The 22,234-nt window shown below is 38.5% G+C and overlaps 1 protein-coding gene across 1 annotated transcript in view; it reads right to left on the bottom strand.

Annotated features, from left to right (window-relative positions):
- vipr1b (vasoactive intestinal peptide receptor 1b) overlaps positions 1-20,960 on the bottom strand; it is a 49,982-nt gene extending 29,022 nt beyond the window's left edge. Inside the window, exons 1-3 of the mRNA XM_026179607.1 lie at positions 20,492-20,960; positions 10,637-10,727; positions 8,190-8,300 (exon numbers count right to left, since the gene is read on the bottom strand). Coding sequence (XP_026035392.1) covers positions 8,190-8,300; positions 10,637-10,727; positions 20,492-20,542 — 253 coding nt within the window. The 5' untranslated portion in view covers positions 20,543-20,960. The remainder of the gene's footprint in view (positions 1-8,189; positions 8,301-10,636; positions 10,728-20,491) is intronic.
- Between the last annotated feature and the right edge of the window lie 1,274 nt (positions 20,961-22,234).

Here is a 22,234-nt window from a genome sequence, read left to right as displayed (position 1 = left end):
AGATTACTCCCAGATTTAAGAGCATCTTAGTCCGACAAATATGACAATAACAACGGCCGCTTGCATGTTCTGCAAAAAAATGTGCTTTGTTGTGTATCTGACGGACAAACACCAAACCAGTTCCACACCACTGAAGTTGCACCATTTTTACAAACCAATTCTGGTTCATCTGTTTCACTCAACAATCGGCCATGTGTGTATGAAAACAAAGGCACTGCGCATGCGCGTTTTACTCCCATTCTATCGCGATATTTCATTTTCCTATCGTTGCCTAACAATATAATATGGCCCAGCCCTACTCACAAGTCAATTTTTTGCAGAACTTTATAATAATAGCACACTATTGAGCAAGATTAAGGTATTAGTAAGGTATTATATATCATTTATACAGCATTACTCCTCCTTAGTAGGCCATTTATAAATACAGATATGTTATTAGGACTATGATTATTACAAGCAGTGATGTAGCAACATTGACAGCTGTGTATGGTATAATAGTAACAGATGGATAAGCATATCTGTATTTATAAATGGCATGATAAGGAGGAGTAATGATATCTAAATGATGAAGTGCTTGCTATTACCTTACTAGTCTTATACCTAATAATGATACCTATATCTAACACACAGATTATTATAAAGTGCTGCCCAACTTTTCTATTCATGTTTCTAGCTTGTTTACTGTACATGCAAATGCAATGAAAACAGAAAAATGCAGTCACCTGCTGCAGGTTTTTCACAACCTAAACAGCTTGAATGCCAGTAATAATGCTTGAATTGACAAACTAGAGTTTAACGATCCGTCTCAATACAGCCCAGGGTCACAGTCAAACGCATCAGTCCAACACGCTGACACTAACCTTCAACAGCACAAGATTAACGCAAGCAAATTCACAGTAGCAGGTCCCCGATCCCTGTCAGTAGGCTGCGCAACATAATATCGCCTAATATTTACAATCTATGTTGATCTGAGAAAGGTGGGAGTCACGGAAAATTTTCACTGAAGACTTCAGTAAAGTTTCAAGTTAATCATCTTTTGGGAAGATGATCAGTGTCGTTCAATCGTATTTTCCTGTAACCACCACATTCTGCCTAACCCACAAAAACCAAGAGAAATCATTTTATTTACATGCACCATGCATCCACATCTATCACCTTAATAACTACTCTTTAAGCTGGTGCTAACACCTGATTAATCATCATGTTCCCTCTACATTCGAAGACTCTCACAGCACGTGAGACAAATGAATGGTTTAAACTCAAGTGAGAGATAATGCTTTGCTTGATTTCACTCATTACTGCAAAACGAATCAAAACAATCACAGCAAGATTAATTTATTGCATTACCTGTTAATCACAGCATGCTTTTGAAGACTATATGACGTCTGAGTGACTGACACCCAACTCGCCAGGAGCAGAGAAAGGAGGACGACTCTCCTCCTTTTTTAAACTTCTCTCTCCATTTTCATGAAATATTACTTCCTGTTCACTGACAGTTTATTTTACACTCCCATGAAATACTGAGTTAATTTCATGACTTCATAACTGCTGTAGTCATTACTGTTGATGGTTGGGAAACTACATCCTTTTATATTTTTTCATATAATAATATTAAAACCATTATTTAGTAATAAAAGAGAACCAATATGAGCATCAGCAGGATAAGGAGTACTGTGCCATGGTTCTGGTTTCTTGTTGAATATTTCCTTTTTTGGGATTTAACTGATTTCCTTTCTTGTGTTGTTAAAAGTCTCATCTTTTTCCTCCTCTTCACCTTTTGTCAGTGTGTTAGTTCCTTCATTTTCCTTCGTTAATACCTCTTTGGGAATTGCTTTGATGATGCAGAAATACAATCTCATGTCTGTCAGGAAAGCTGGACTGGACTGAAAATGAGTGAAAAATCAGCCAAAGAAAAACTTTGAAACCACTTTAAACCACTTTATAAAATTACAAGAAAGTCTGACCCATTGGAAACAAATGATAAAGAAATGAGCCTTGAGACTATCGTGCAGTTAGGTCAATTGGGTCATTTTAATTCATTGCTAGGTGTTTGCTAGGTAACATGAAAACATCATTATATCTGATATACTACTGACAATGTATGAGTTCACACACACACACACACACACACACACACACACACACACACACACACACACACACACACAGATTTTGTGTATTACAGTAACATTTACAGCATAGTAGATATACTGTAACGACACACCACTACAACCTCAGCACCTAAGGCCCCCAGAAACTCAAAGATCATTTGTTCATTCCTCACAAGTCATATGGTAATTAAAATGAGTCATTTTACTAATATCATAAAGGTATACAATTTAACAGGCAATTCTCTTAGTTTAAACTTCAAACGTATTACCAACCTGTTGTAATGCCCATTCTTTCTAGCTTACAGGCACCCCAGAAAATATTTAGTGAATTAGTACAACACCTGAGCTTGTAAAGCTCAACCAGGGTCACATCCAGACCCTTGATGATAACTTTAGCCAACAAATGCATTGGTTGAAAAGGTTAATTAGAGATGATAGTTTATAATACTGCACATATGTTGACTACCAAGTCACTGCTCTACATTTACCCACAAGTCCTGGCAGTACATACAAATAAAAAGTATACAAGATGCCTTTTTTTTAAAAATAGGAAACAAATAAAAACATTGTCAACAATATTTTATATACTCCTGGTACTTTAATTAAAAACATTTTTTGTATTTTGTTATTCGAAATAACATCTGGAAAGCATAAATGTTTCCAGCATTTTTGTTACTGGTGTAGCAAAAATGAAAACCGTCAGAGGCAGTCCATCCATCCAACGTTTGTTAACGTGAAATACTGATTTCTGTTTATCAATTATCTAGCAATAGCATGCATATAACCAGGGGTTAAAGTGGACTGGCACTTCCATTGATGAGTGATTAAATCCAGTAGGCAGATTAATGCATATTACTATTAAACGAGTTGATTTTTCATGTGCCTGGTGTTACATCCAGTGACAGCATGGAGACGTTTGCTCAGTGATGAGAAAATAATGTTGTCGCTGCTTTCACCATTTTCTGGTGGTACTTTAGCGGACAGCTAGTGGTACTGAAGAGAAGCGTGCATAAACGGAATAACGTTTTTTTTTAAGTGGCAGAAAATGTCAAATGCAACTTTTCAAACAGCACAACAAATACCAGCAAACACACAAATTGTTTGTGTGCTACTTGTTACAAAATGAGCTAAATTACAGCTGCTATATTTCACAGGGAGAAGAAAAATGTTAATGTGCGGCATTGATAGATGGAGAAAGATGTAAGAAAGACAGGAAAACAGAGGAAGATGAGAGATTATTTTCAAAGGTAAGGACTTCCCTGCAAGTTATGAACTGGAAATTTAAGGATATTTGCAAGTAATATCCTTAATCATTTTAGAGTTTTTAACTCAGATATTGGATCTACGTGATGTATTGCTGGATTACATTTTTGTGAAATATCTTGGGAAACCAACTGAATCAGTGTTATTCAAAGGTGGGTTAGTTTGGAGTACTGCATCAAAGTTTACAGCAATGCACTATGTTAGACTGGCTGCATCTAGGGTATTGTTACTAGGGTACATCAAGGTAGCGGACATTAACACTGTGTAATTATGTCTTCCAACAAACTGCCACATTGAAATGAACTTCTAATTAATTGCCTTGAGACAACTGCTGTTGTGATTTGGTATTATATATATATATATAACTGGATTGAACTGAATTAATCAAGCCATTAAAAGTGCATAAGGTACCAGTTTGATGCCACCATGTTGCCCCGCTATCTTGAGTTCTGCCTAACCTAGTTATGTATGCAGCTAAAGACCGGCTCAATATGTAGCATCTCAAAGGCGGAGGAAAAGAGAACTTGTGTTTTTATACATCTTAAATAGGGTCCTCCACAGTACAACGACGTTAGATCCACTTCAAAAACAGTTTCACTAATGTTAACTAACAGCAGCTAACATAGGCTAACAGCAGCTAACATAGGCTAACAGCAGCTAACAGCAGCACTTACTGACAGTAAAAGTTCAGCTCAACAACTCACTTCAGTTTTGCTGTTATCGAACAGAAGAGAGCTTCACTGACTCATATATGACTTCTTTCACAAAGTTTTCAGCCTCTTGCAGAGTAAACAGACGTTGACTGACAGCTTTGAACTTAGTTCATGTGAACTTAGCTGTGAACTTAGCTAGGATTATGCACTTGAACTGGGAGGCTTACAAAACAAAACTCACTCGACTGCAATCTGCAATCTACTTATATCTAGTATTGAGATTTTACACATTGCAGCTTTAAGGTGTTTATGCCATTGTTTATGTTTTATACTAGCTTTATATGGTCTATGAGTTAGAATACAGCTCATAAAACAACAACGTATAAGGAGTGAAAAGAAAAGATTTCTGCTCAAACTGATGACTTTATTTAGTTTAGTTACATGTAAATTTCCACCTAATTTTGTTACACAACTACAGTGTAAAATGTTGATTTGTACACGTTCAGTTTATACCAAGCACATTTTCCTTACAGATTAGGTATTCAAATAAATAAACCTTTGCTTTTATACATTTCTGTTTCATTTTACTCTGAATTATTGCTTTTTGTATATTGAGAGTGAAAATTTCATTTATTTTTTTCAGAGTGTATCTTTTTGAATTTAGTTAAATCCACAAAGAGCAGTAAATAGTAAAATAGTAGTGAATAGTGAGGAGCAGCACAGGTCAGCTGATCACAGCCTTACCCGGCCTTGACGTAATTCTTTTCTCCGGTCTGTCAAATCCTACTTTAACCCCTAAAACACACAAAACAAAACATCCGTTTCTCTTTCGAAAACAAAGACATCAATGCAGCACAGACGCTGAAGTGATTCACTATAGTCTGTCCATTCAAGCAGACCATCTGTGACAATATCTATCTTCTTTCTCTTTTCCTCAACTGAAAGAAGAAAGAGAGTAAGAAATGAGATTTCTTTGTTTAGTCACAGATGTGAAGCTTCGGCTGTAAAGGCATTGAGAGTAAATCTGAAGGACACGAGTTTAAAAAGAAAGTAAAGCTAACAAAAAAAAAAAAAAAATCCAAGACAGGCAATATGTAATTGCAAAAAGATAAATGACCGTTCAGCTTTTTTTCTTATGTAGAGCCATTGACAAGATCAAACATTCTTGGTGAAGTAAAAAGTGTTAATTTACTGTAAGAAGGGAGCTGGGGTGGAAAGAAACTTGGCTCAATTGCAAAAGTGTGATTTATATATAACCTTTTTGGACTTTGTAGATGATATTAAAAAAGTTTTATTGCTTATTTTTCTTGTCTTAGTTCATTGAAACAGCAGCAGCCCCTTCCTCTCCTTTGTGTTAGGATGCCTGGGTTTTTGAGTTTATTATATTATTTATCATTTCTAGTCTTTGGGTTTTTGTTAGAGTCATGTCTTATGGTTTGTCTCTGTGAAATCCTTAGTTGCTGTCTCCCCTGTCCGCTATATCCCCGTGTCCAGTCAGTGTCTGTGTCTGCCCTGGTCACACGTCTCTGTTCCCTCTGCCTGCATGTGAGTGTGTGTCTTTTGTTCAGTCTGTGTTATGTGTTTCCTGTTTTACTTTGAAGGTCTCTGTCTTATCTCAGTGTGTTCAGATTACGCGTCTTTGTCTCGTTAGTCCTGATTTGCCCCAGCTGTGTTTCCCTCCTGTTGTCCATTCCCTGATTGCTCCCTCTGTGTATTTAAGCCCTGTGTTTCAGTTTGTCATTGTTGCGATCTGCCTTTATCTTGCTGTGTGTTTAGTCTGTGTAGGTGTAGTTTGTATTCTTAGTTTTTGTTACCCTTTTGAGTTCAGCATTAAAGCTGTTTTGAGTTACTTTCTGTCTCCGGAGTCTGCACACAGCTGTCACATAACACTTTGTGTCTGTACGTCGTCCAGAATAAAGGTTAAGCAGGGGTCTGAGCAGTTTTCTTCCAGACTGTGATCGAGTCTGTCCAGACTTTACATCTAGTCCTCGGCTTTGTCCATTCATTACATCTACAGTAACCTCAGTGAAGTTTTAACGTTAACATCAAGCGCTTTTTCAAATTCTATATGCACCATACATACACATTGCAGGTTCAACACAGAACACTAGTATTATGTGGAGACACTTCAATCAGAACAATGTCCTTCCACACAGCACGATGACGTAGTTGTTTAACAGTGCAGTTCACTGTGCAGCAAGCTCAGCATAGCTATAGGCTTTCTGTGCATTAGGTTGACAACACATCAGCTTAAAACCTCAATCAGACATGACGGGTATTATGACAGTGCTTATCAGCTCTCTCTGCTTCAGGCTGTGTGCACGCTCACATAAAAGGTGTCATTTGGCTCTCCTTCTGCACAAAATGGACCAATTGAAGGCTGCCTATTTTTGTCAAAGACACTATCAGAAAAACCGGTGATAGGGACAGATAAAGAATGGGATGTGAAAATATAATCGCAAAAGGCAACACAGATCCTGCAAATGAGTCAAGAGAGGTAATATATTTAGAGATGTAATATATTTATTTTAACCCTCGTGTGCTTGACATTTATTTCTTAACCGTCACTCTTTGACAGCTGCTGCCTTATAGTTCTGACAACATATTTATATTTATACATGAGTGCATATCCTCGTGAGAGAGAGAGATGTTGAAAGCAATGTAATTTGTGGTCACATCCAAGTTAAATTTAATTATTCTTTAATTTAGTTTTCTCATCTTTACTCTTTTACCTGCAGTTCCAGCAGCATAAAATAGACTTGGTGGTAAATTACAATCAAATGTAAAAGAATTTATGCATTTATACATCTGCATAACCAACTGAATGCAGGTAAATTCTGTACAGTAAAACTTCACTCCACAACTTCCTTTGAGGTATTAAGCACAACTTAATAAGTTGCAAAATCGATTCCTTCAGAAAACCGTCACAGCACGTGATCAGGAATCAGGGAAAATGTGGTAGAAAAAGACAAATTTGAACAGAGTCTGAAATGAGATTTGCAGATTAGATTTTTTTTAAGCTTTTCTCAGTGAAAGCCAAAATGAGACCTTTTATTTTTTTAATAACTTTCAGAATGTGATCCGTGATTTTACCACAGCCACACTCGATTACTGCAGTTCTTTATATGCCAGAGCGTGCCAGGCACGTTTATGACGATTGCAGTTAGTCCAAAATGCTGATACTCGTAAATGAAAAGATGAACCTATTAAACTTACCTTGGTATCGTTAAACTGGCTACCTGTACAGCTTAGGATTCATTTTAAAACCCTTGTAATTGCTTGCATCGGCTTGCCCCTGAGATGTTTGATATTTATGGTTTTATTCCGCTTATCAGAGGCTTGAGTCAGCTGAACACTTCCAAGCACCAAACCTCTACAGCTAATCGGTAAGCTTCACTAACAGTAGTCAACTTTTAAAATCTGTGCTAGTGGGCATCAGTTTAGCTCAGTGGGTGAGCAGACGACAGTATGCCGCATGTCTAGAGGCCTGGCTTTGATTCAACCTGCATGTCCTCCCGTTCTCTCTCTCTCTCTCCCCACTATCCTGTCTGTGTTCCCCGCTCCACTATTACATAAATAGGACTGTTTTAACATTAAAGTTGATAATCATGTGCTTTGGTTGATTTTAGGCTGACACGGTTAAATTCTTTTTGCATTTTAATAAAATGGATACATGCAAAACCTTTTGATATTTTATGGATTTGTCGTGTCAAAAATGATGAAATGAAGCTTTTTATGGGCCTCATGAATCAATATCCAATCCAATCTCCCCTGAGATGTTTGCTGCAGGCTTTCTGTTGGGCATCCAGTGACTGTCCTTGATATTTTAAAAGTCCATTTGTATGCAAGGAGAAAATTTTATCTTCAGTGTCTACCCAAAGGCTCAACTGTATGCAAATAACCTTTTAAATATGAAAATACTCACAGTTATAAAAGAATGAATAAATGTGTTAGCCCGTGACAGCACTGCTGAGCGAAGTCCTGCTATGGCATCTTTAGGCTTTTTGGCCACAAAGCAGTTATTTCCTTCATAAAGAAAATTACATACATTTAAATGACGGTTAGTTTTCTTCTTCTTGAGCTTGTTATTTTACGGAAGAGCACATAGAGAACATCTGTTATTCCTTCTTTTGTGCACTTGCACTGAATGTAATCGATTTACCTTTCTGATGGTCACTGAAGTAGCTGAAATAAGGCGGGCAGGTTATTGTAACCACCTCTCCGACCCGAGCTGAAGGCCAGCAGGCGATGATGTCCCACATGCCTTGGCACCCTGCCAGGTGAACATAATAACATCAACATGGCATCGCTCATATTGTAAGAGACACACGTGCAAGCACCAACACCACGATGACAAAATGAAATCATGTCCAACACTAAAGCCAAATTGAATAAGTAATTAATGGCAAGCAGCAGCTGCGTGTTATCACTCAGTTTCACTTTAGGGACTTAGTTACAGGTTTAGAGTTTTGTAAATGTCATAATATGGGTTAAAGAAAAACTCATTCATGGTGGTTTCATCTTCTATGCCTCCAGTCTTCAAGCAACAGATGAATTTTTATTTTTAAACATATTGATTTGTCACAATCAATATTTAATCAGCTTGACATTTATCTGAGATAATGGACTGCCTGAGAGTCTCAGTGGAAAGTTTATCAGAGACACTAATATGGAGTTAGGCCCCTACCTTAATAATAATTATTCTACAGATGAAACAATTTTGGGGGGAAAGATGGAGATTTTCATCCACAGTTGCTGCAGGTTTGCTGAGATCTGGTGACTGTGGATGCCGTTTGAGTCCAGTGAACTCACTGTCATATATAAGAAATGATACTGAGTTTAAGATGATTCGAGCTTTGTGAGATGGTGATACGTGGTAAAATGGACCCATGCTTTCATGTTGTTTACATCAAATTCTGACTCTACAGGGTGGGCCATTTATATGGATACACCGCAATAAAATGGGAATGGTTGGTGATATTAAAGTCCTGTTTGTGGCACATTAGTATATGTGAGGGGGCAAACTCCTCAAGATGGGTGGTGACCATGGTGGCCATTTAGAAGTCGGCCATCTTGGATACAACTTTTGTTTTTTCAATAGGAAGAGGGCCATGTGACACACCAAACTTATTGGTAATGTCACAAGAAAAACAATGGTGACCCCCTTAGACTTTTATCTTTGGGGTCATCTGAAGGCAATTGTCTATGATGTGAAGATACGAGATGTGCAGCACCTGAAACTACGGATACTGGATGCCTGTGCTGGCATTTCTCCTGCGGTGTTGCTGTCAGTGTGTGAAGAGTGAGAGAAGAGGGTTGCATTGACAATCCAACACAATGGGCAGCACATTGAACACATTTTATAAGTGGTCAGAAACTTGTAAATAACTCATGAAAGAATAAAGTTACGTTGAAACCAAGCACACCATTGTTTTTCTTTGATCTATTATTATTTTGAACATATTTTTAATTGTTTTTATTTTAAGTATTTTAAATTCTTAATTCATTTTTATTATTTTATTTATAATTAGTTATTATTTTTTTATTAATCTAATAAAATCTAATAAAAAATACATATTTCTAAATAATAATTTTGAAAAACAAAAGTGAAAACCTAGCAGTCTGAAAGTGTTATTCAGCTGCACCTTTCAAATACATGACTTACTTGACAACACCCGAGTTAACCCCAGGAAATGATGACGTGAGCAATGCAAAGCAAACAAACAGCTTCATTATGACATATTGTGCAATCACCATATTGTCCTTTAATAAAATGTTTATACTTGATTAATGCTACAAGCTAAAATCTACTTTCGATCAAAATGTTTTAATGTCCAAAATATTATAAGAAAACCAAGGAACTGCTGAAGGATCCCTTGATGTATTATGTTGCACCGCCATAGTCTGTAAGCTTATGGTTCCCCACAAACACTCATGTTAACTCAGTTACTCAGGATGTGACCCCTGACTGCCACTTCAACTATGTTCTGGTTGAGGAAGTAGATAAGAAAGTAGAAAAATAAGGGCCATTACAGCAATAAAGAACGCTGTTTCCACTGTTACCTTAACGCAGCATGCCGTATGTACAGCACGTGTAGTGATTTTTTATTAAAATGAAAGGAAATGGAGATAGTGCCAACAACGTTTAACATCAATATTTCACTGCGTTCCTAAAGTCACAGGAAGGACGGCCAAGCAGATATCTCAGTGGGCCAAAAAGAGAAGCATACATTACATTTTGAATCTAAATTGGTGTCTGAGTTAAAAGGCATTGGTGTAGTTTTAGCTACTTTAACAGGATAAAAGTGTACTACTGTTATGCATGTGGCTTACTGCTGTGCCTCCTTGTTTGTGTCTCCTGCTGTTTGTCTGTCATTGTGTTACATGTTTCTATTTCAGTCTCTTCCTGTTTTATTTTGAAAGTTATTTTCCCTCTCGTGTCTGAATTTTGCTGTTATGTCCTGAAGAAATGTATTTCTGAAATATACATTCACACACTGTCTGACCTCACCTTACTATATATTTACCAACTATGCCTCCCTTTTTCTTTAAGTAGCCTTTTGCACACCCTAAAGAGCTGGAGAGACTACATATGTTTTCCATAATGACCTGAAGTGACGTTCCCAGAGGTGCTATTTTCACAGCGCTCTTTCTCCAGCTGGATCTCGTTCACCACGTCGCACATCTGCACTGACAGCACCTACGGATGAAACAGAAAGCACATTTAAGTTTCAGGAGTGAAAAAATGCCTCTATTGTCCTGCGACAGAAAGAACTTCTATTTAGCAAGGCGCACACAAGAACACCAGAAAATATGAGTTTGCAGTTATATTAGTAAACATTTTCTCGTCACCGTCACCAGCTTTTCATGCTATATTTTATTAGACTGAACTAATGACTAATAATACGCTAAGTAGAAAGAAATGTTCTCAAACTGAGCCTTTTTTCCAGGGAAATAGATTTTCTTGTGCAAATAAATTAGGGAGAGGAGAAGGGAGCCACTGAGTAATCTGCTGTGACTGTTCATCTGTGTCAACACACGCTGAAAAATGCAGGATGACGGCTGCTAGTGGAGAGCCGGTGGGTCAATGAAAATGTGTAAGACGAGCAGTGAGGAGCTTGAGAAGGTCACTGGAGATGAGGAGAGAAAAGTCGGCGTGAAGCAGAGCGTATTCATGAACTCCTAGTGAAGAGCTTCAGTGTGCACCTTGCTAACCAAGCGGCAACGCTCAAAGCAGCAAAGGTCACAGTGAGGAGGGCTAAAGCACAAAGATGCATTTACGCTTGTTCGACTCATCCTCTCTATAAGTGGTTCTTCATGAGTCCCGGCCACCTTTGAGCTGTCAAACATCAAATGATCCTCATCAATCATCCAGAAATGTCCTACTTAGTGCAGGGTTGAGTTCCCAAATGATATTACGCTGCTGTAAACAGCAGTCAGCGATGCAATGCGCACCCCGGGCGAGAGAAACACCTCAAACCATCACAAATGAAAAAGGACACGTCTCATGTTAGTAGTTTAATGAGGCATGGGATAGTCAGAGGTTCATCTGTTAAACAAGGGATCCTCTCGCAGCACGAACACTGATATATCAGTGTTACATTATCATACGCTGATATGAGCCCAATATTCGTCTTAACTGCCACAGGTCAAACACCAAATGAGGTGACATTTACACATGCTATTAATGTCCCGCTTTATCAGCTGTCATAAAACAGTGATGAGAGGACCTACAAGCAGAACACAGAGGCAGGTGGGAGACACAAAACAAAAACAGAAGCACAAAAGCACAGTCACACTAGATTAAAAATAGAACACTAACCCGCGTGATTAGTGAAAATTGACGGCTTTCCAGTGACCTAATTGAACTACAAGGAGATGGGGTGATTAACTGGTCGCTCATAGGTTAAGCATGCAATACCCTCAACCTCTAGATGATCACTTTCGATGTCAAGGTGATTGCTCAAGACACCTGGTGGGAAGCAACCTGTCTCCAAACAATCATCGTCTGACTTGGACTGACTGCAATCACTCTTCATTAGTGAAGCTTTGCAAACAATTGCCATCTAATTTATAAACATAGATTTCTATGACATTACAATCAGTCTGAGTGTGTCTGCTGTGATCAGTGCAACTTGTCTGCAACATGTTTCTTTGCGATAGGAGACTTGACCTAACTGGTTGCCAGTGTTATATTCCTGTTTAAAACTGAGGTTACTCAGTAAGCAGTATCAAAAACAAGCAGTATCACATGCACTCAGGACCATAACATCAACAGGGAGCCCCCCAGTGCTACCCCTGTGTCCTAGTAGACACGCCTACAGTTATTGCATTCACAAAATGTTCAGAAAACCTGACACTCTCACCTTGACCTTGAGGTCGAGGTCACTGAGATTCGAGTTCGGCTGAGATTTTTAGCAGGTATATCTATGAAATCGAGTTGTCCAGCTGCCCGACAGGGTAACAACAATACCCCATCAGCCTTTTTTAGTAGTAAAAATCTATTCAAGTTTAACGTTTAAGCGACACCTACTTTTACTTTTAGTTAAAGTTCAAATAGTAGAATCCAAGTGGGATCCAGCTTTGGGAACAACAAATTAGTGCAGCCTCAATGCTTCTGGCAGCAACAGAGTTAGTTCAAAAACAACTCCCCACTCATTATATTAGACTTAGATTAAAATATTATGAAGAGCAGTAAATTATTCTTGAATGAGATCAGGAAGGCTGGAGTGCTTTACTTCACAACTCTGTTTTTATTCATGCATAAATAACGCTTACAGGAGCACTTACAGGATTTTTTTTTTTAGATTCGGGTGGCACAGGGGGATCCAGCAATGAGTAAGGGGGTGGGGGGTTGTTTCTACCAGATGTTGACCAGCTGGCCATTCGCTGAGTTACAATGATGGTAACGAGCACAGACCTCCTGCCTCCATACATTAGGAGAGCAGTAATTAATAGCAGGTGCCCTGATGCACAAGATCTAACAGCGATTTAACCGGATAAGAAATAATCTGTTTTCAACAGTAAATATATTAAATTTTAACAGAGTGGTAGGACTAGCGAGACCTCTTTATCCCCTGTGTAGCTTCCACCCATTGTTGCATTTTGTTCCAGGGGCCTCCCTTCGGCCCCACCTTTGACACTTTGATGAAAACTATATATAACTGATGAGGATGTCTGTGAATCTAAGAACCCACCTTTGTTGTCACAGCTTTGCTAACCTAACATAAAGATAATTAAAAGATGCCCCCAGTGACTGACCTGCAAACAATGATTGATCAAACACAAGAAAAGCTGTCAGAAGAAGCTACTTCTGGTTGCTCCCATATGCTGTGGAATCACCACAGTGGGTTTGATTTTGTTTGACATGGTAGTTTGTACACCAGTTACCCTTTCAGTCATTCCCCAAGATCAAACTGTTTAACGGTCGGCAATCAGAAGAATGACATTTAAAAAATTACTTGGGATTGCTTTTTGTTCTGCCAGGGCTATGGTTCCAGACTGAGTCCTTCCTTCTTGGATATTGATAATTCAAACATTGTAAAGTATAATAAGATGGCTTTCCTTTAAAAAGTTAGCAAAATAAACAATTTTAATGATGAAGTTCAGTGCACGGTACGAACCATGTAAAATCTCGCTGTAATTTGCCTGTCTACACTGCACTGCCTTCCCTGAGTGTTACTCATTGCCTCGCTTGCTCTCTTGAAGGTCATCCTGACACTCTCATAATCCACACAGCTTTGGGATGAGAGTCTTTGCCTGTGACTGATTACAGCAGAAAGTCCAACATATCCTCAGGAAATGGTAGCAGCACTGCTTGAAAAGAAAGAAAACTGCTAACTCTCATGTTGGGCAGACCTTTCAGTAACCCTGTTTTTCATTAGAATGATGTTGATTGTAAGACAATGTAAAAATGAAGCACTTTAGAGATGATCTGGGTCCAGAAACCTCTCTGAGTGGAAAATGCTATCCTCATAGTGAGTTTACATTGCAGACTACAAGTTCCTCCAGTCCGTGACAGAAAGTTTTATTATGTGCACGAGTGATTTAACATCTCCACTGCAATTATAATGTCAAGTACAGTGACGGTTACATTAGTCACTAAAAGCTCCTTTAAAAAAAATCATTACACCATTGAGAATATTTGTTTGCTATCAGTATAGTGTTATTAAATGTGTGCAAAATGGTGTAGTAATGATATCACTGTAATAGGGTTCACCAATGCACTAAATGTACTGATAAAAACATTATATTTACTTTGGCAGATGCAGATTAAAGCTGATTTGCATCTGTAGTCGCCAAATGTTGGACAACCCCACAGCAGTCTGATTACCCAGCGTCAAATATTCACTCACTGGCCACTTTAGTTATACCTTACTTGTATTGTGTTGGGCTACTTCATGGCTGACTGAACTATGTGACAGAAACATCAGAGATTAGGTTCACAGTGACATGATAGTGTCATGCAGTTGCTGCAGATTTGAGCAATTTTAGCACCACGAGCTAACCGTTTGAGCCACTGTTTTGAGTTTGTAGCTGACAGGAGTAGACCTTGGTGTGGTCTTCTGTTCCCAGAGCCCATCTGCTTCAAGGTTTACCATGTTGTGCATTCAGATATGCTCTTCTGCATACCTTAGTTTTAACATGTGATAATTTAAGTTACTGTTGCCTTCCTATCAGCTCAAATTCTCCTCAACTTGGCATTTTCACCCATAGAACTGGGTGTTTGATGTTTGATAGTTGTACAGATCTCTGTAAACCCTAGAGATGGTTGTGTGAGAGAATTCGAGTAGATCAGCAGTTTCTGCAATACTCAGACCGACACCAACAACCATGCCAAAGTGACTTAAATCACCTTTCTTGCACATTCTGATACTCAGCTTGAACCTCAGCAGGTCATTCTGAGCATCCCTACAAGCCTAAATGGTTTGAGTTGCTGCCTTGTGATTGGTTATTTAGTGTGTTAAGCAGCTAACCTACTGCAGAATTTAGCAGCGAAACAAATAGTAAATTGTCTGGTACTTATAGAGTGCCTTTCTACTCTGAGTCTGCAGAAGATGTTTTTACCAAAAGATTCATTCACCCATTCATACAGCACTGTATTCTATGCCTTTAAGCACTTCAGTCACATGGATCTCACACTGTCTAATGGATCCATCAAGAGTCAAGTGAAATTCAGTGTCTTGCCCAAGGGCACTTTGAAATTTTGGAGGACCTGAAGATCAAGCCACCAACCTTCTGTATAGAAAGTGACCAGCTCTACCTCCGGAGTCCCAGCTGTCCTATCAGGTACTTCATCGTGGGGACCAAAAATAGAGAGCAAAAAGCAGTTTTATGTCCTAATGTCTTAGAAAAATCCCTCCGAGTAATTAACTATGTGTGAAAATCTAAATTTCTTTGACTTGTAATCTACTGTCAGGTGTTTTCTGATTACTTGGCGTCTGGTGTCTTTTGTATGGCCACTGTTTCAGGACTTCGGGTCGATGTCTGTCAACTGTGATTGGTCAATAGAAATCAGACTACGAAATAAAATGTAAAAAACAGGACAATAAATTGTGTCCCTTTCATACAGACTCTATTAACATGCAAATATTTGCTTATAGAGATTAATGTACTTATATTTTGTATTTCACGTTTGTTCTGCTGCCCCCTACTGGCAGGGTTTAACCAAAGGACTTAAAGCAAGAGACTCAATAAGTTTAAATAATTAAACTTTATCTGTTTGTGTTTTCAACTCTAGGGATTATGCATGCTGACTCCCCACAGTATAACAGGGCCATCCTGAATCTCATTAACACTCTCATTATCTTTACAATGACAAATCTGCATTTAAATTCTTTTTTTTATGTTTATTTGAATAAATTGCATTTTCTAAAAACAATAATAATAATAATAAAAAGATCTGGGTAACAGCCAACAATTTTAAAAATGTCAATGATAATTAAAGTTGCTTCGTGTCTTGCAGCTTTTGCAAAATGTAACTCATTTTGAATGTGACGTTTCCCAAAAGCCACTAATGCTGCATAAACAGAAGAAAAACTGAAACAAAGTCCCTCATCAGGGAAGAAAACAGACATAGCAGTGGAATGTGAGCATGGCTTTCTACTGTAGGCTGCTGGGATCAAGCTTTCTCTATTGCATGGAGGTAGTTTATTAGTTCACATAATCCTGTATATTGTGAATAGAGCCAGAGCACACAAAGAGGTAGACCAATGATAAAACAGTCATCAGAGTTCACAGCAAGGGATTCATACAGCTGGAGTGATACAGGAGGGGAGGAGATGCGACAGTGATCTATAACTGGGCTCAAAAAGGAGGAGACAAAAACTAAGTGCTTGCCGCTTGAGATACTGGAAACCTACTAATACCAAGCACTTAGACAGCCACCTATGGAGATGACTGTATTGAGGAATGAATCAAAATGTCAGCGCCAAACTACGCAAAATTGTACAGATGATAAGTGGACCTCATCAAAGACTTAGCTACAAGCACATATACACACAGAACACGTATGCACGTTGTCTCAGGGTGGAAAACGTTGAATAAATACCTGCAGGATTTAAAGTTTTGGTTGCGTAGACCTCATCGTGAGCAGTGCAAGGAAGTATTTAGTGATTGTTGTTATTCAAAGTGGCTCCCAGTCTGGCATTGTTTGAGATAACAATCAAATTCTAAAAAGGAGGAAGAGCTGACAGAAGAATGAAAGGTGAAACTCGTGTCTGACATTGTGGACTAATATGTTTTTCCCAATTCTACACTTCACTGAACAAAACAAAAACGAGCAGCATCTACATAATGGTTGCCTGTTGTTAAAAATCTGACAAAAAACGAAGGCTTGAACACCGTGCAAGCCAAACAAACAAAAGCACAGGACACGTCTGACACGACTTGAGCAGTATTTTGAATTGCTCTCAGTTACTGAGAACAATGTGCTTATGCATGGTCTTCAAAGAGCTTGAGTGATTATCATGTTGTTTCTGAATGATCAAACATCAGGCTGTGGATTTATGTGGTTCCAATTATGCAGTGCCGTTTCCAGTTGCCAGTACAAGTGCCAAAATTAGCTGACGGAGTAGCTGCTGCCACATATCTGTAACCAATAACCCAAAGCAGCTCTGCTTTAACACAACTTGTTGCTCTATGATCAGTTCAGAGTGAGCTTTCATCAATTGTGCGGTATTTGTGAAATACAATCTTTGATAAATAAAGCTAAAATTTTGGAATATTTCACATCAGTCTTTCACAGCGCAGTTTTCTCCATGTACATCCTAATGGGCCAAACGTCTGTTTGTCTGTTTGTTTGTTTGTTGGTCCACAAACTCCTCCAACACAATCAGGAGCTGAACAACCAAACTTGACACACAGGTACCTCTCCGGCCACAGAAGGTTCTTATCAATATTACATATATGATGTAATCCTGTTGCCTAGCAACCACCTACCAATGGGCTCAAATGAATAACTTTTAATGTCCGTGCACCTATAACATCCCGAAAAATCATTGTTTTATTTTACATCCAGCACAGCAACATCTAATTTATATGCACAAAACTATGACATGACATATTATGATGCCACTGTGTTGCCATAAGAGGCTACATAATGGACAACACAATAGTAGACTACAGCCAGATTTATATAATAGAGCAGGCTTTGAGTGTTGCAGGGATTAATTTTTATACAATAGGCCTCATATTTATCTTTTACTTATTTATATAAATAAGATTTACAACCCCTGTTTTTTCAATGTGATTAAGTATTACAGTTTGCCAACAGCATGAAGAGACCAAACAATACCGTAATATCTGCACGTGCTAGTATTTAAAAAAGATCATATTACATGCACGTTTAGAAATATAGGCCTGCTTTGAACTGCATTCTTGTGGCCTTCTGCTTCCTTAGACAACTGTTTTTGTTTGCACACCGTTATTTCTGAAGCATTCTTTATGCTTATCCTTTGAAAGTAATCCTATAATGCTACAGATATTTTCATTTCTATTTTTACGCAGTCAAAGTTTGGAAATGCTGACTTACTGTGTGACTGCAGAGAGAGTGGAAACACCTCTAAACTTTAAGAGCCCGTGGTGGAAGAAGTATTCAGTGCCTTCACTTGCTTACTTTAAGAAGCAATATGATACTACTGTTGAAATACTCCACGAGTAAAAGTGTTTTACTATCTTCCATGATGTTTTAGGGGTAATATAACTGATTCATTAATGCGTTTGCTGAATTTTACTGCTGCAGAAATTTAAGGTTGAGCTATTTTGAACTTCATAAACTGTTGGACGGTTTAATCTGCACCATGTGTTTGTAGGATCAGAGCCCTGTGAGAACTATGCATCTCAAAGTCCTGTTTTCTGCATTTTCTAGCTTTATTTTACATTTATAACCTGCTAATATTTAAAAAGAATTGTCAGCCAACAAAGGAACACTATATCCTTCAGCCTGATTTAATTTTAAAATCTCCAAATTTGGCGATTTGCGGTTTGCCTCGACGTGAGAGGAGGAATATGATAGTTTTAATATGCCACTAAAGCTTATGGACAAATACATAATATTAATATTTGTCTCTGAGATGGAGTAGAGATTTAAATTATCATAAAATTCAAAACAGCACCTGAGTAAATGTACTTAGTTACATTCAGCCACTGGTACAGACACATAAGGATATTAAGGCAGAGAATATATTTGCTTTTTTTTTACACACTTGAACCAAAACAGAAAAGTCATTTTCACGCATCGGAACGGAAACTGTTTGAAGAAATAAAATACGTTTGTGCTGCACCTCCCACACCACCCCACAGCGTAAATGGGTTTCTGTGATTATTTGGAAGAAAAGTTCCTTAAGGTTTTTCTCGACTGGTTTCATATTCAGAGAGAGACGAGGAAGAGAAATCATTATTGCCCCCATCCTCACCTCCCACCACCACCTCTCATCCCTGTCCCTGCTCTTCTCCTTCTCCCATCTGCATTCGGTTAAATCAATAACAGCAACATCCAGCCACTAACATACCCTTTTTAACCACTTTCTTCACTTCACTCAGCACCACAACTCCTTATTGGACATATTCATATTGATGAAACATGTCACGGTGTGTTATTATAAAGCAGCCATCTAAGGACTTAGGGGGAAAAAAAGAGACAAATATACGGCATATGAGCCAATAAAGTATGTCAACTAATCACACATCTGGCTAAGCTAAAACGTCAGGCTGAGCCTGATATCAAAGAGTCATGAGAGGTGAGCGGGGAGAAATTCTCACACAGGCAAATACAGTAGATGTTCACAGTGTAGTCTGCCTGATAAGAGCTTCTGTGGAAAGCATTGAGGAAGCCGTGCTTCAGGGACAGATGACTCAGATCAGCACAAAATTATAACTATTAGTAGATATTTGTCTATTTCTTTTCTCTCCCACATGTCTGAAAATTGTAACAAAAAGCCTCTTCAGTTCGCTGAAACTACAGGTTCCTGACAGAGATTAGATGAATAACGAGCAAACCTCTGCCCTCAGTTACTGAAATGCAGTGAGAGCCCTCTTCACATTCCAAATATTCTCAAATATTGACTGTTGTGAACCGGTGCTATTGTGTAGTAAAAAAAATAAAACTGAAGTGAAATTGACATAACATTTCTGAAAAATGAGGCAAAACCTGACGGCGCTTCGGTTTGTTGCTCACAAAAGGACCGAAAGGTACAACCGAGCAGACCAGCAGAGACTCATGCCTCACTCCTGCTTACGTCTACAGTGAGTGTAATTTTAAGGAGATGCGGGAAAGCCTATGCATCCATCACTCACAGTGCAGGCTTAGAAAAACTCCCTGCAGAAACACTGAGTGCCACTAAAAGGTGACTTATTGCCAGGTGGCAATGCTCAAAGGCTTTCTATGTAATTATATAAACCTAGAGAGACTACAACTATTTACTAGAGTAGTAAAAATAGAGCCTAGGTAAATTACTCCACTCATCCACCTGGGAGAATGGATGAAAATAGTGGGGAGCCCTGTATGAGGTGTCCACTTGTATACAATAAATCAAACAGGCGGAGGAACAAAGTAAAAAGCAGCCAGGCTGGTGGATTTCACACACAAAGGTTTCTGATCTGAACCACTATCATGTGCGATCTTTAAGAATTTAGAGGACTTTTTATTTTACTACACTCACGGTTTTTTGTTTTTTTTAAAAAGCCAACTGTTCACGTTGCCAGCTACTGAAATTACCCAACCACACATATATTGCTGGGTGAAAGCAGCCTAGTTTATCTTTCTAAAGCCAGATGTCTTACGAGGAGATGAACAGGAAATATCATAGAGCAGGAAAAGTAAAATAGAAGTAAAAGGGTTTTTGTTTTATTACATTAAACACACTCGAAAATGTTTTTTAAGAGTCCAACAGCGGATTTAATCTAATATGCCTGTAGTAAAAGTATAAATTAATGGTTTCAGTATGAAGAGAGACAGAGACTTACTTTTGGCAGGTATCCGCACAACACCAGAAGGAGCAGCTGTGCAGAATCCATCCTGTCCTTAGATTTTTTTTTATTCTCTTTGGGTAAAAAAAACAACCTCCTTTGGAGACTGGTTTAGGTGTTTGAGGAGAAGTGAGTGCGTATGTTTACGCGTGTTTAGGTGTGTGAGGTAAACCGCCTACGCTCCATCGGATTGCGCTTTTCTGTGTGCGCTCCTCCGGCAGGAGAGCTGCGTCTGCTTCCCTGTACCCGCCCCCTCTCCCATTCACAACTCCACGCCGCCTGTCACGTCCCTGAAGACTGCTGACAAGTCTGTCAGGCTGGTTAATTGTGAACACAATGCATGCTTTTGTAGACAAACACGCCGATTCTCCACAGCGGGGCTAGTGGCAACACACACTGGGGAATAAACCCTGCAAGTGTGGGTTGGTGTTTTCCTGCAGATTTTCTGAAGTATTGTGTTGCATGTGTTAGAACCATAGATGATTGCATTATTCAAAGAGTCAAAACATTGATTATGGAGAGACTGAGAATATTACAATCCGAAATAAACATGACATACAATTTTATATGTTTCTCCCAGAAACATGAAATATTTACCAAGCTGACTCACTAAATATTTGTCGTGCGTATTGTTTTCGTGCTTAGTGTTTTCTTCTTCGAGTGCGTCACTACTTTGCATTTCACTACCATCAAATGTATATCAAGAGGGGGCTGTGAAACTAACTGCAAGGAAGCATGGATGGATGGATGCTTGTATACAGTACGACACAGAGAAAGTCACTGCGAAGACATCCATTGGTTTGTAGATTAGAGGTTCTGACGCCTGGTTTAAGCACTTTCATCTTTTGCAGCTGGATGTTTGGACAGGAGCAGTGAAGTGTTGAGTTATAAGCTAAGAAAAGCTAGCTTGGTTATCAGAGCCCATCCATCTGTATTGCTGTAGCATTCAGACAACACCTGCTAACTCTGCTAACTTTTAAATAAAATATTGCTAGACTTTCACTTTGTGTAGCTAGCACTGTTGATTTACAGCAATAAGGTCCTGGGCTGGAACCGCTATGCATGTTGGGTAAGTTTGTGAGTTTGATTTTTAAGGTAATTAGCATTTAGCTTTTAAATATAGAAATAACATGTGCTTACTTGTCTATTAACTGTCTGTTGGTGTGAATGGTTTGCTGTCCCTGTCATGGTAGTTATGAAATTATTTTATAACTCAGTAAAGAAATATTAAGAGCATCAATTTGTCCTTCACTTTATGAGAAACATAAAATGGTCACATCTTGTTAGTTCTTTTTCTAACTTTTGCTAAAATTACGGGATACTGCGCTTAAATGTAAACCAGGAGGAATTTGTTTCGGTGTCACAGTGTAATAAAATAGTGACACAGAAATAAAATATAGAATAGTATATGCAATACATACATAGCCATATAAATATTAGTATAAGTGCACACAATAGGAATATATACCAACTGCCTACAGATATTATTAGGATACAAATCAGAATTTGAAAAATATGTAAATGTTATGAGCAAGAAGGGAGCAAATGCAATATGTAGGTGGATCATGATGTGCAAAATGCTTATATTCAGTCCAGTGTGCAAAGCTATTATAGCCTGTATAGGTAAGTGCCTTATTGTAACACATTAATCGAGTAGTGATCGAAGTAAGGGGGCGTAGTAAAGTAGTCCGACAGCCTGGGGAAAGACAGAAGATATAAATAAGTAAAGCTTTCAGACAA

Source organism: Astatotilapia calliptera, chromosome 9, assembly GCF_900246225.1.
Source record: "Astatotilapia calliptera chromosome 9, fAstCal1.2, whole genome shotgun sequence".
Lineage (NCBI taxonomy): Eukaryota > Metazoa > Chordata > Actinopteri > Cichliformes > Cichlidae > Astatotilapia > Astatotilapia calliptera.
Note: the sequence above shows the minus strand (reverse complement) of the source record. Positions and strands in the feature narration are given on the sequence as shown.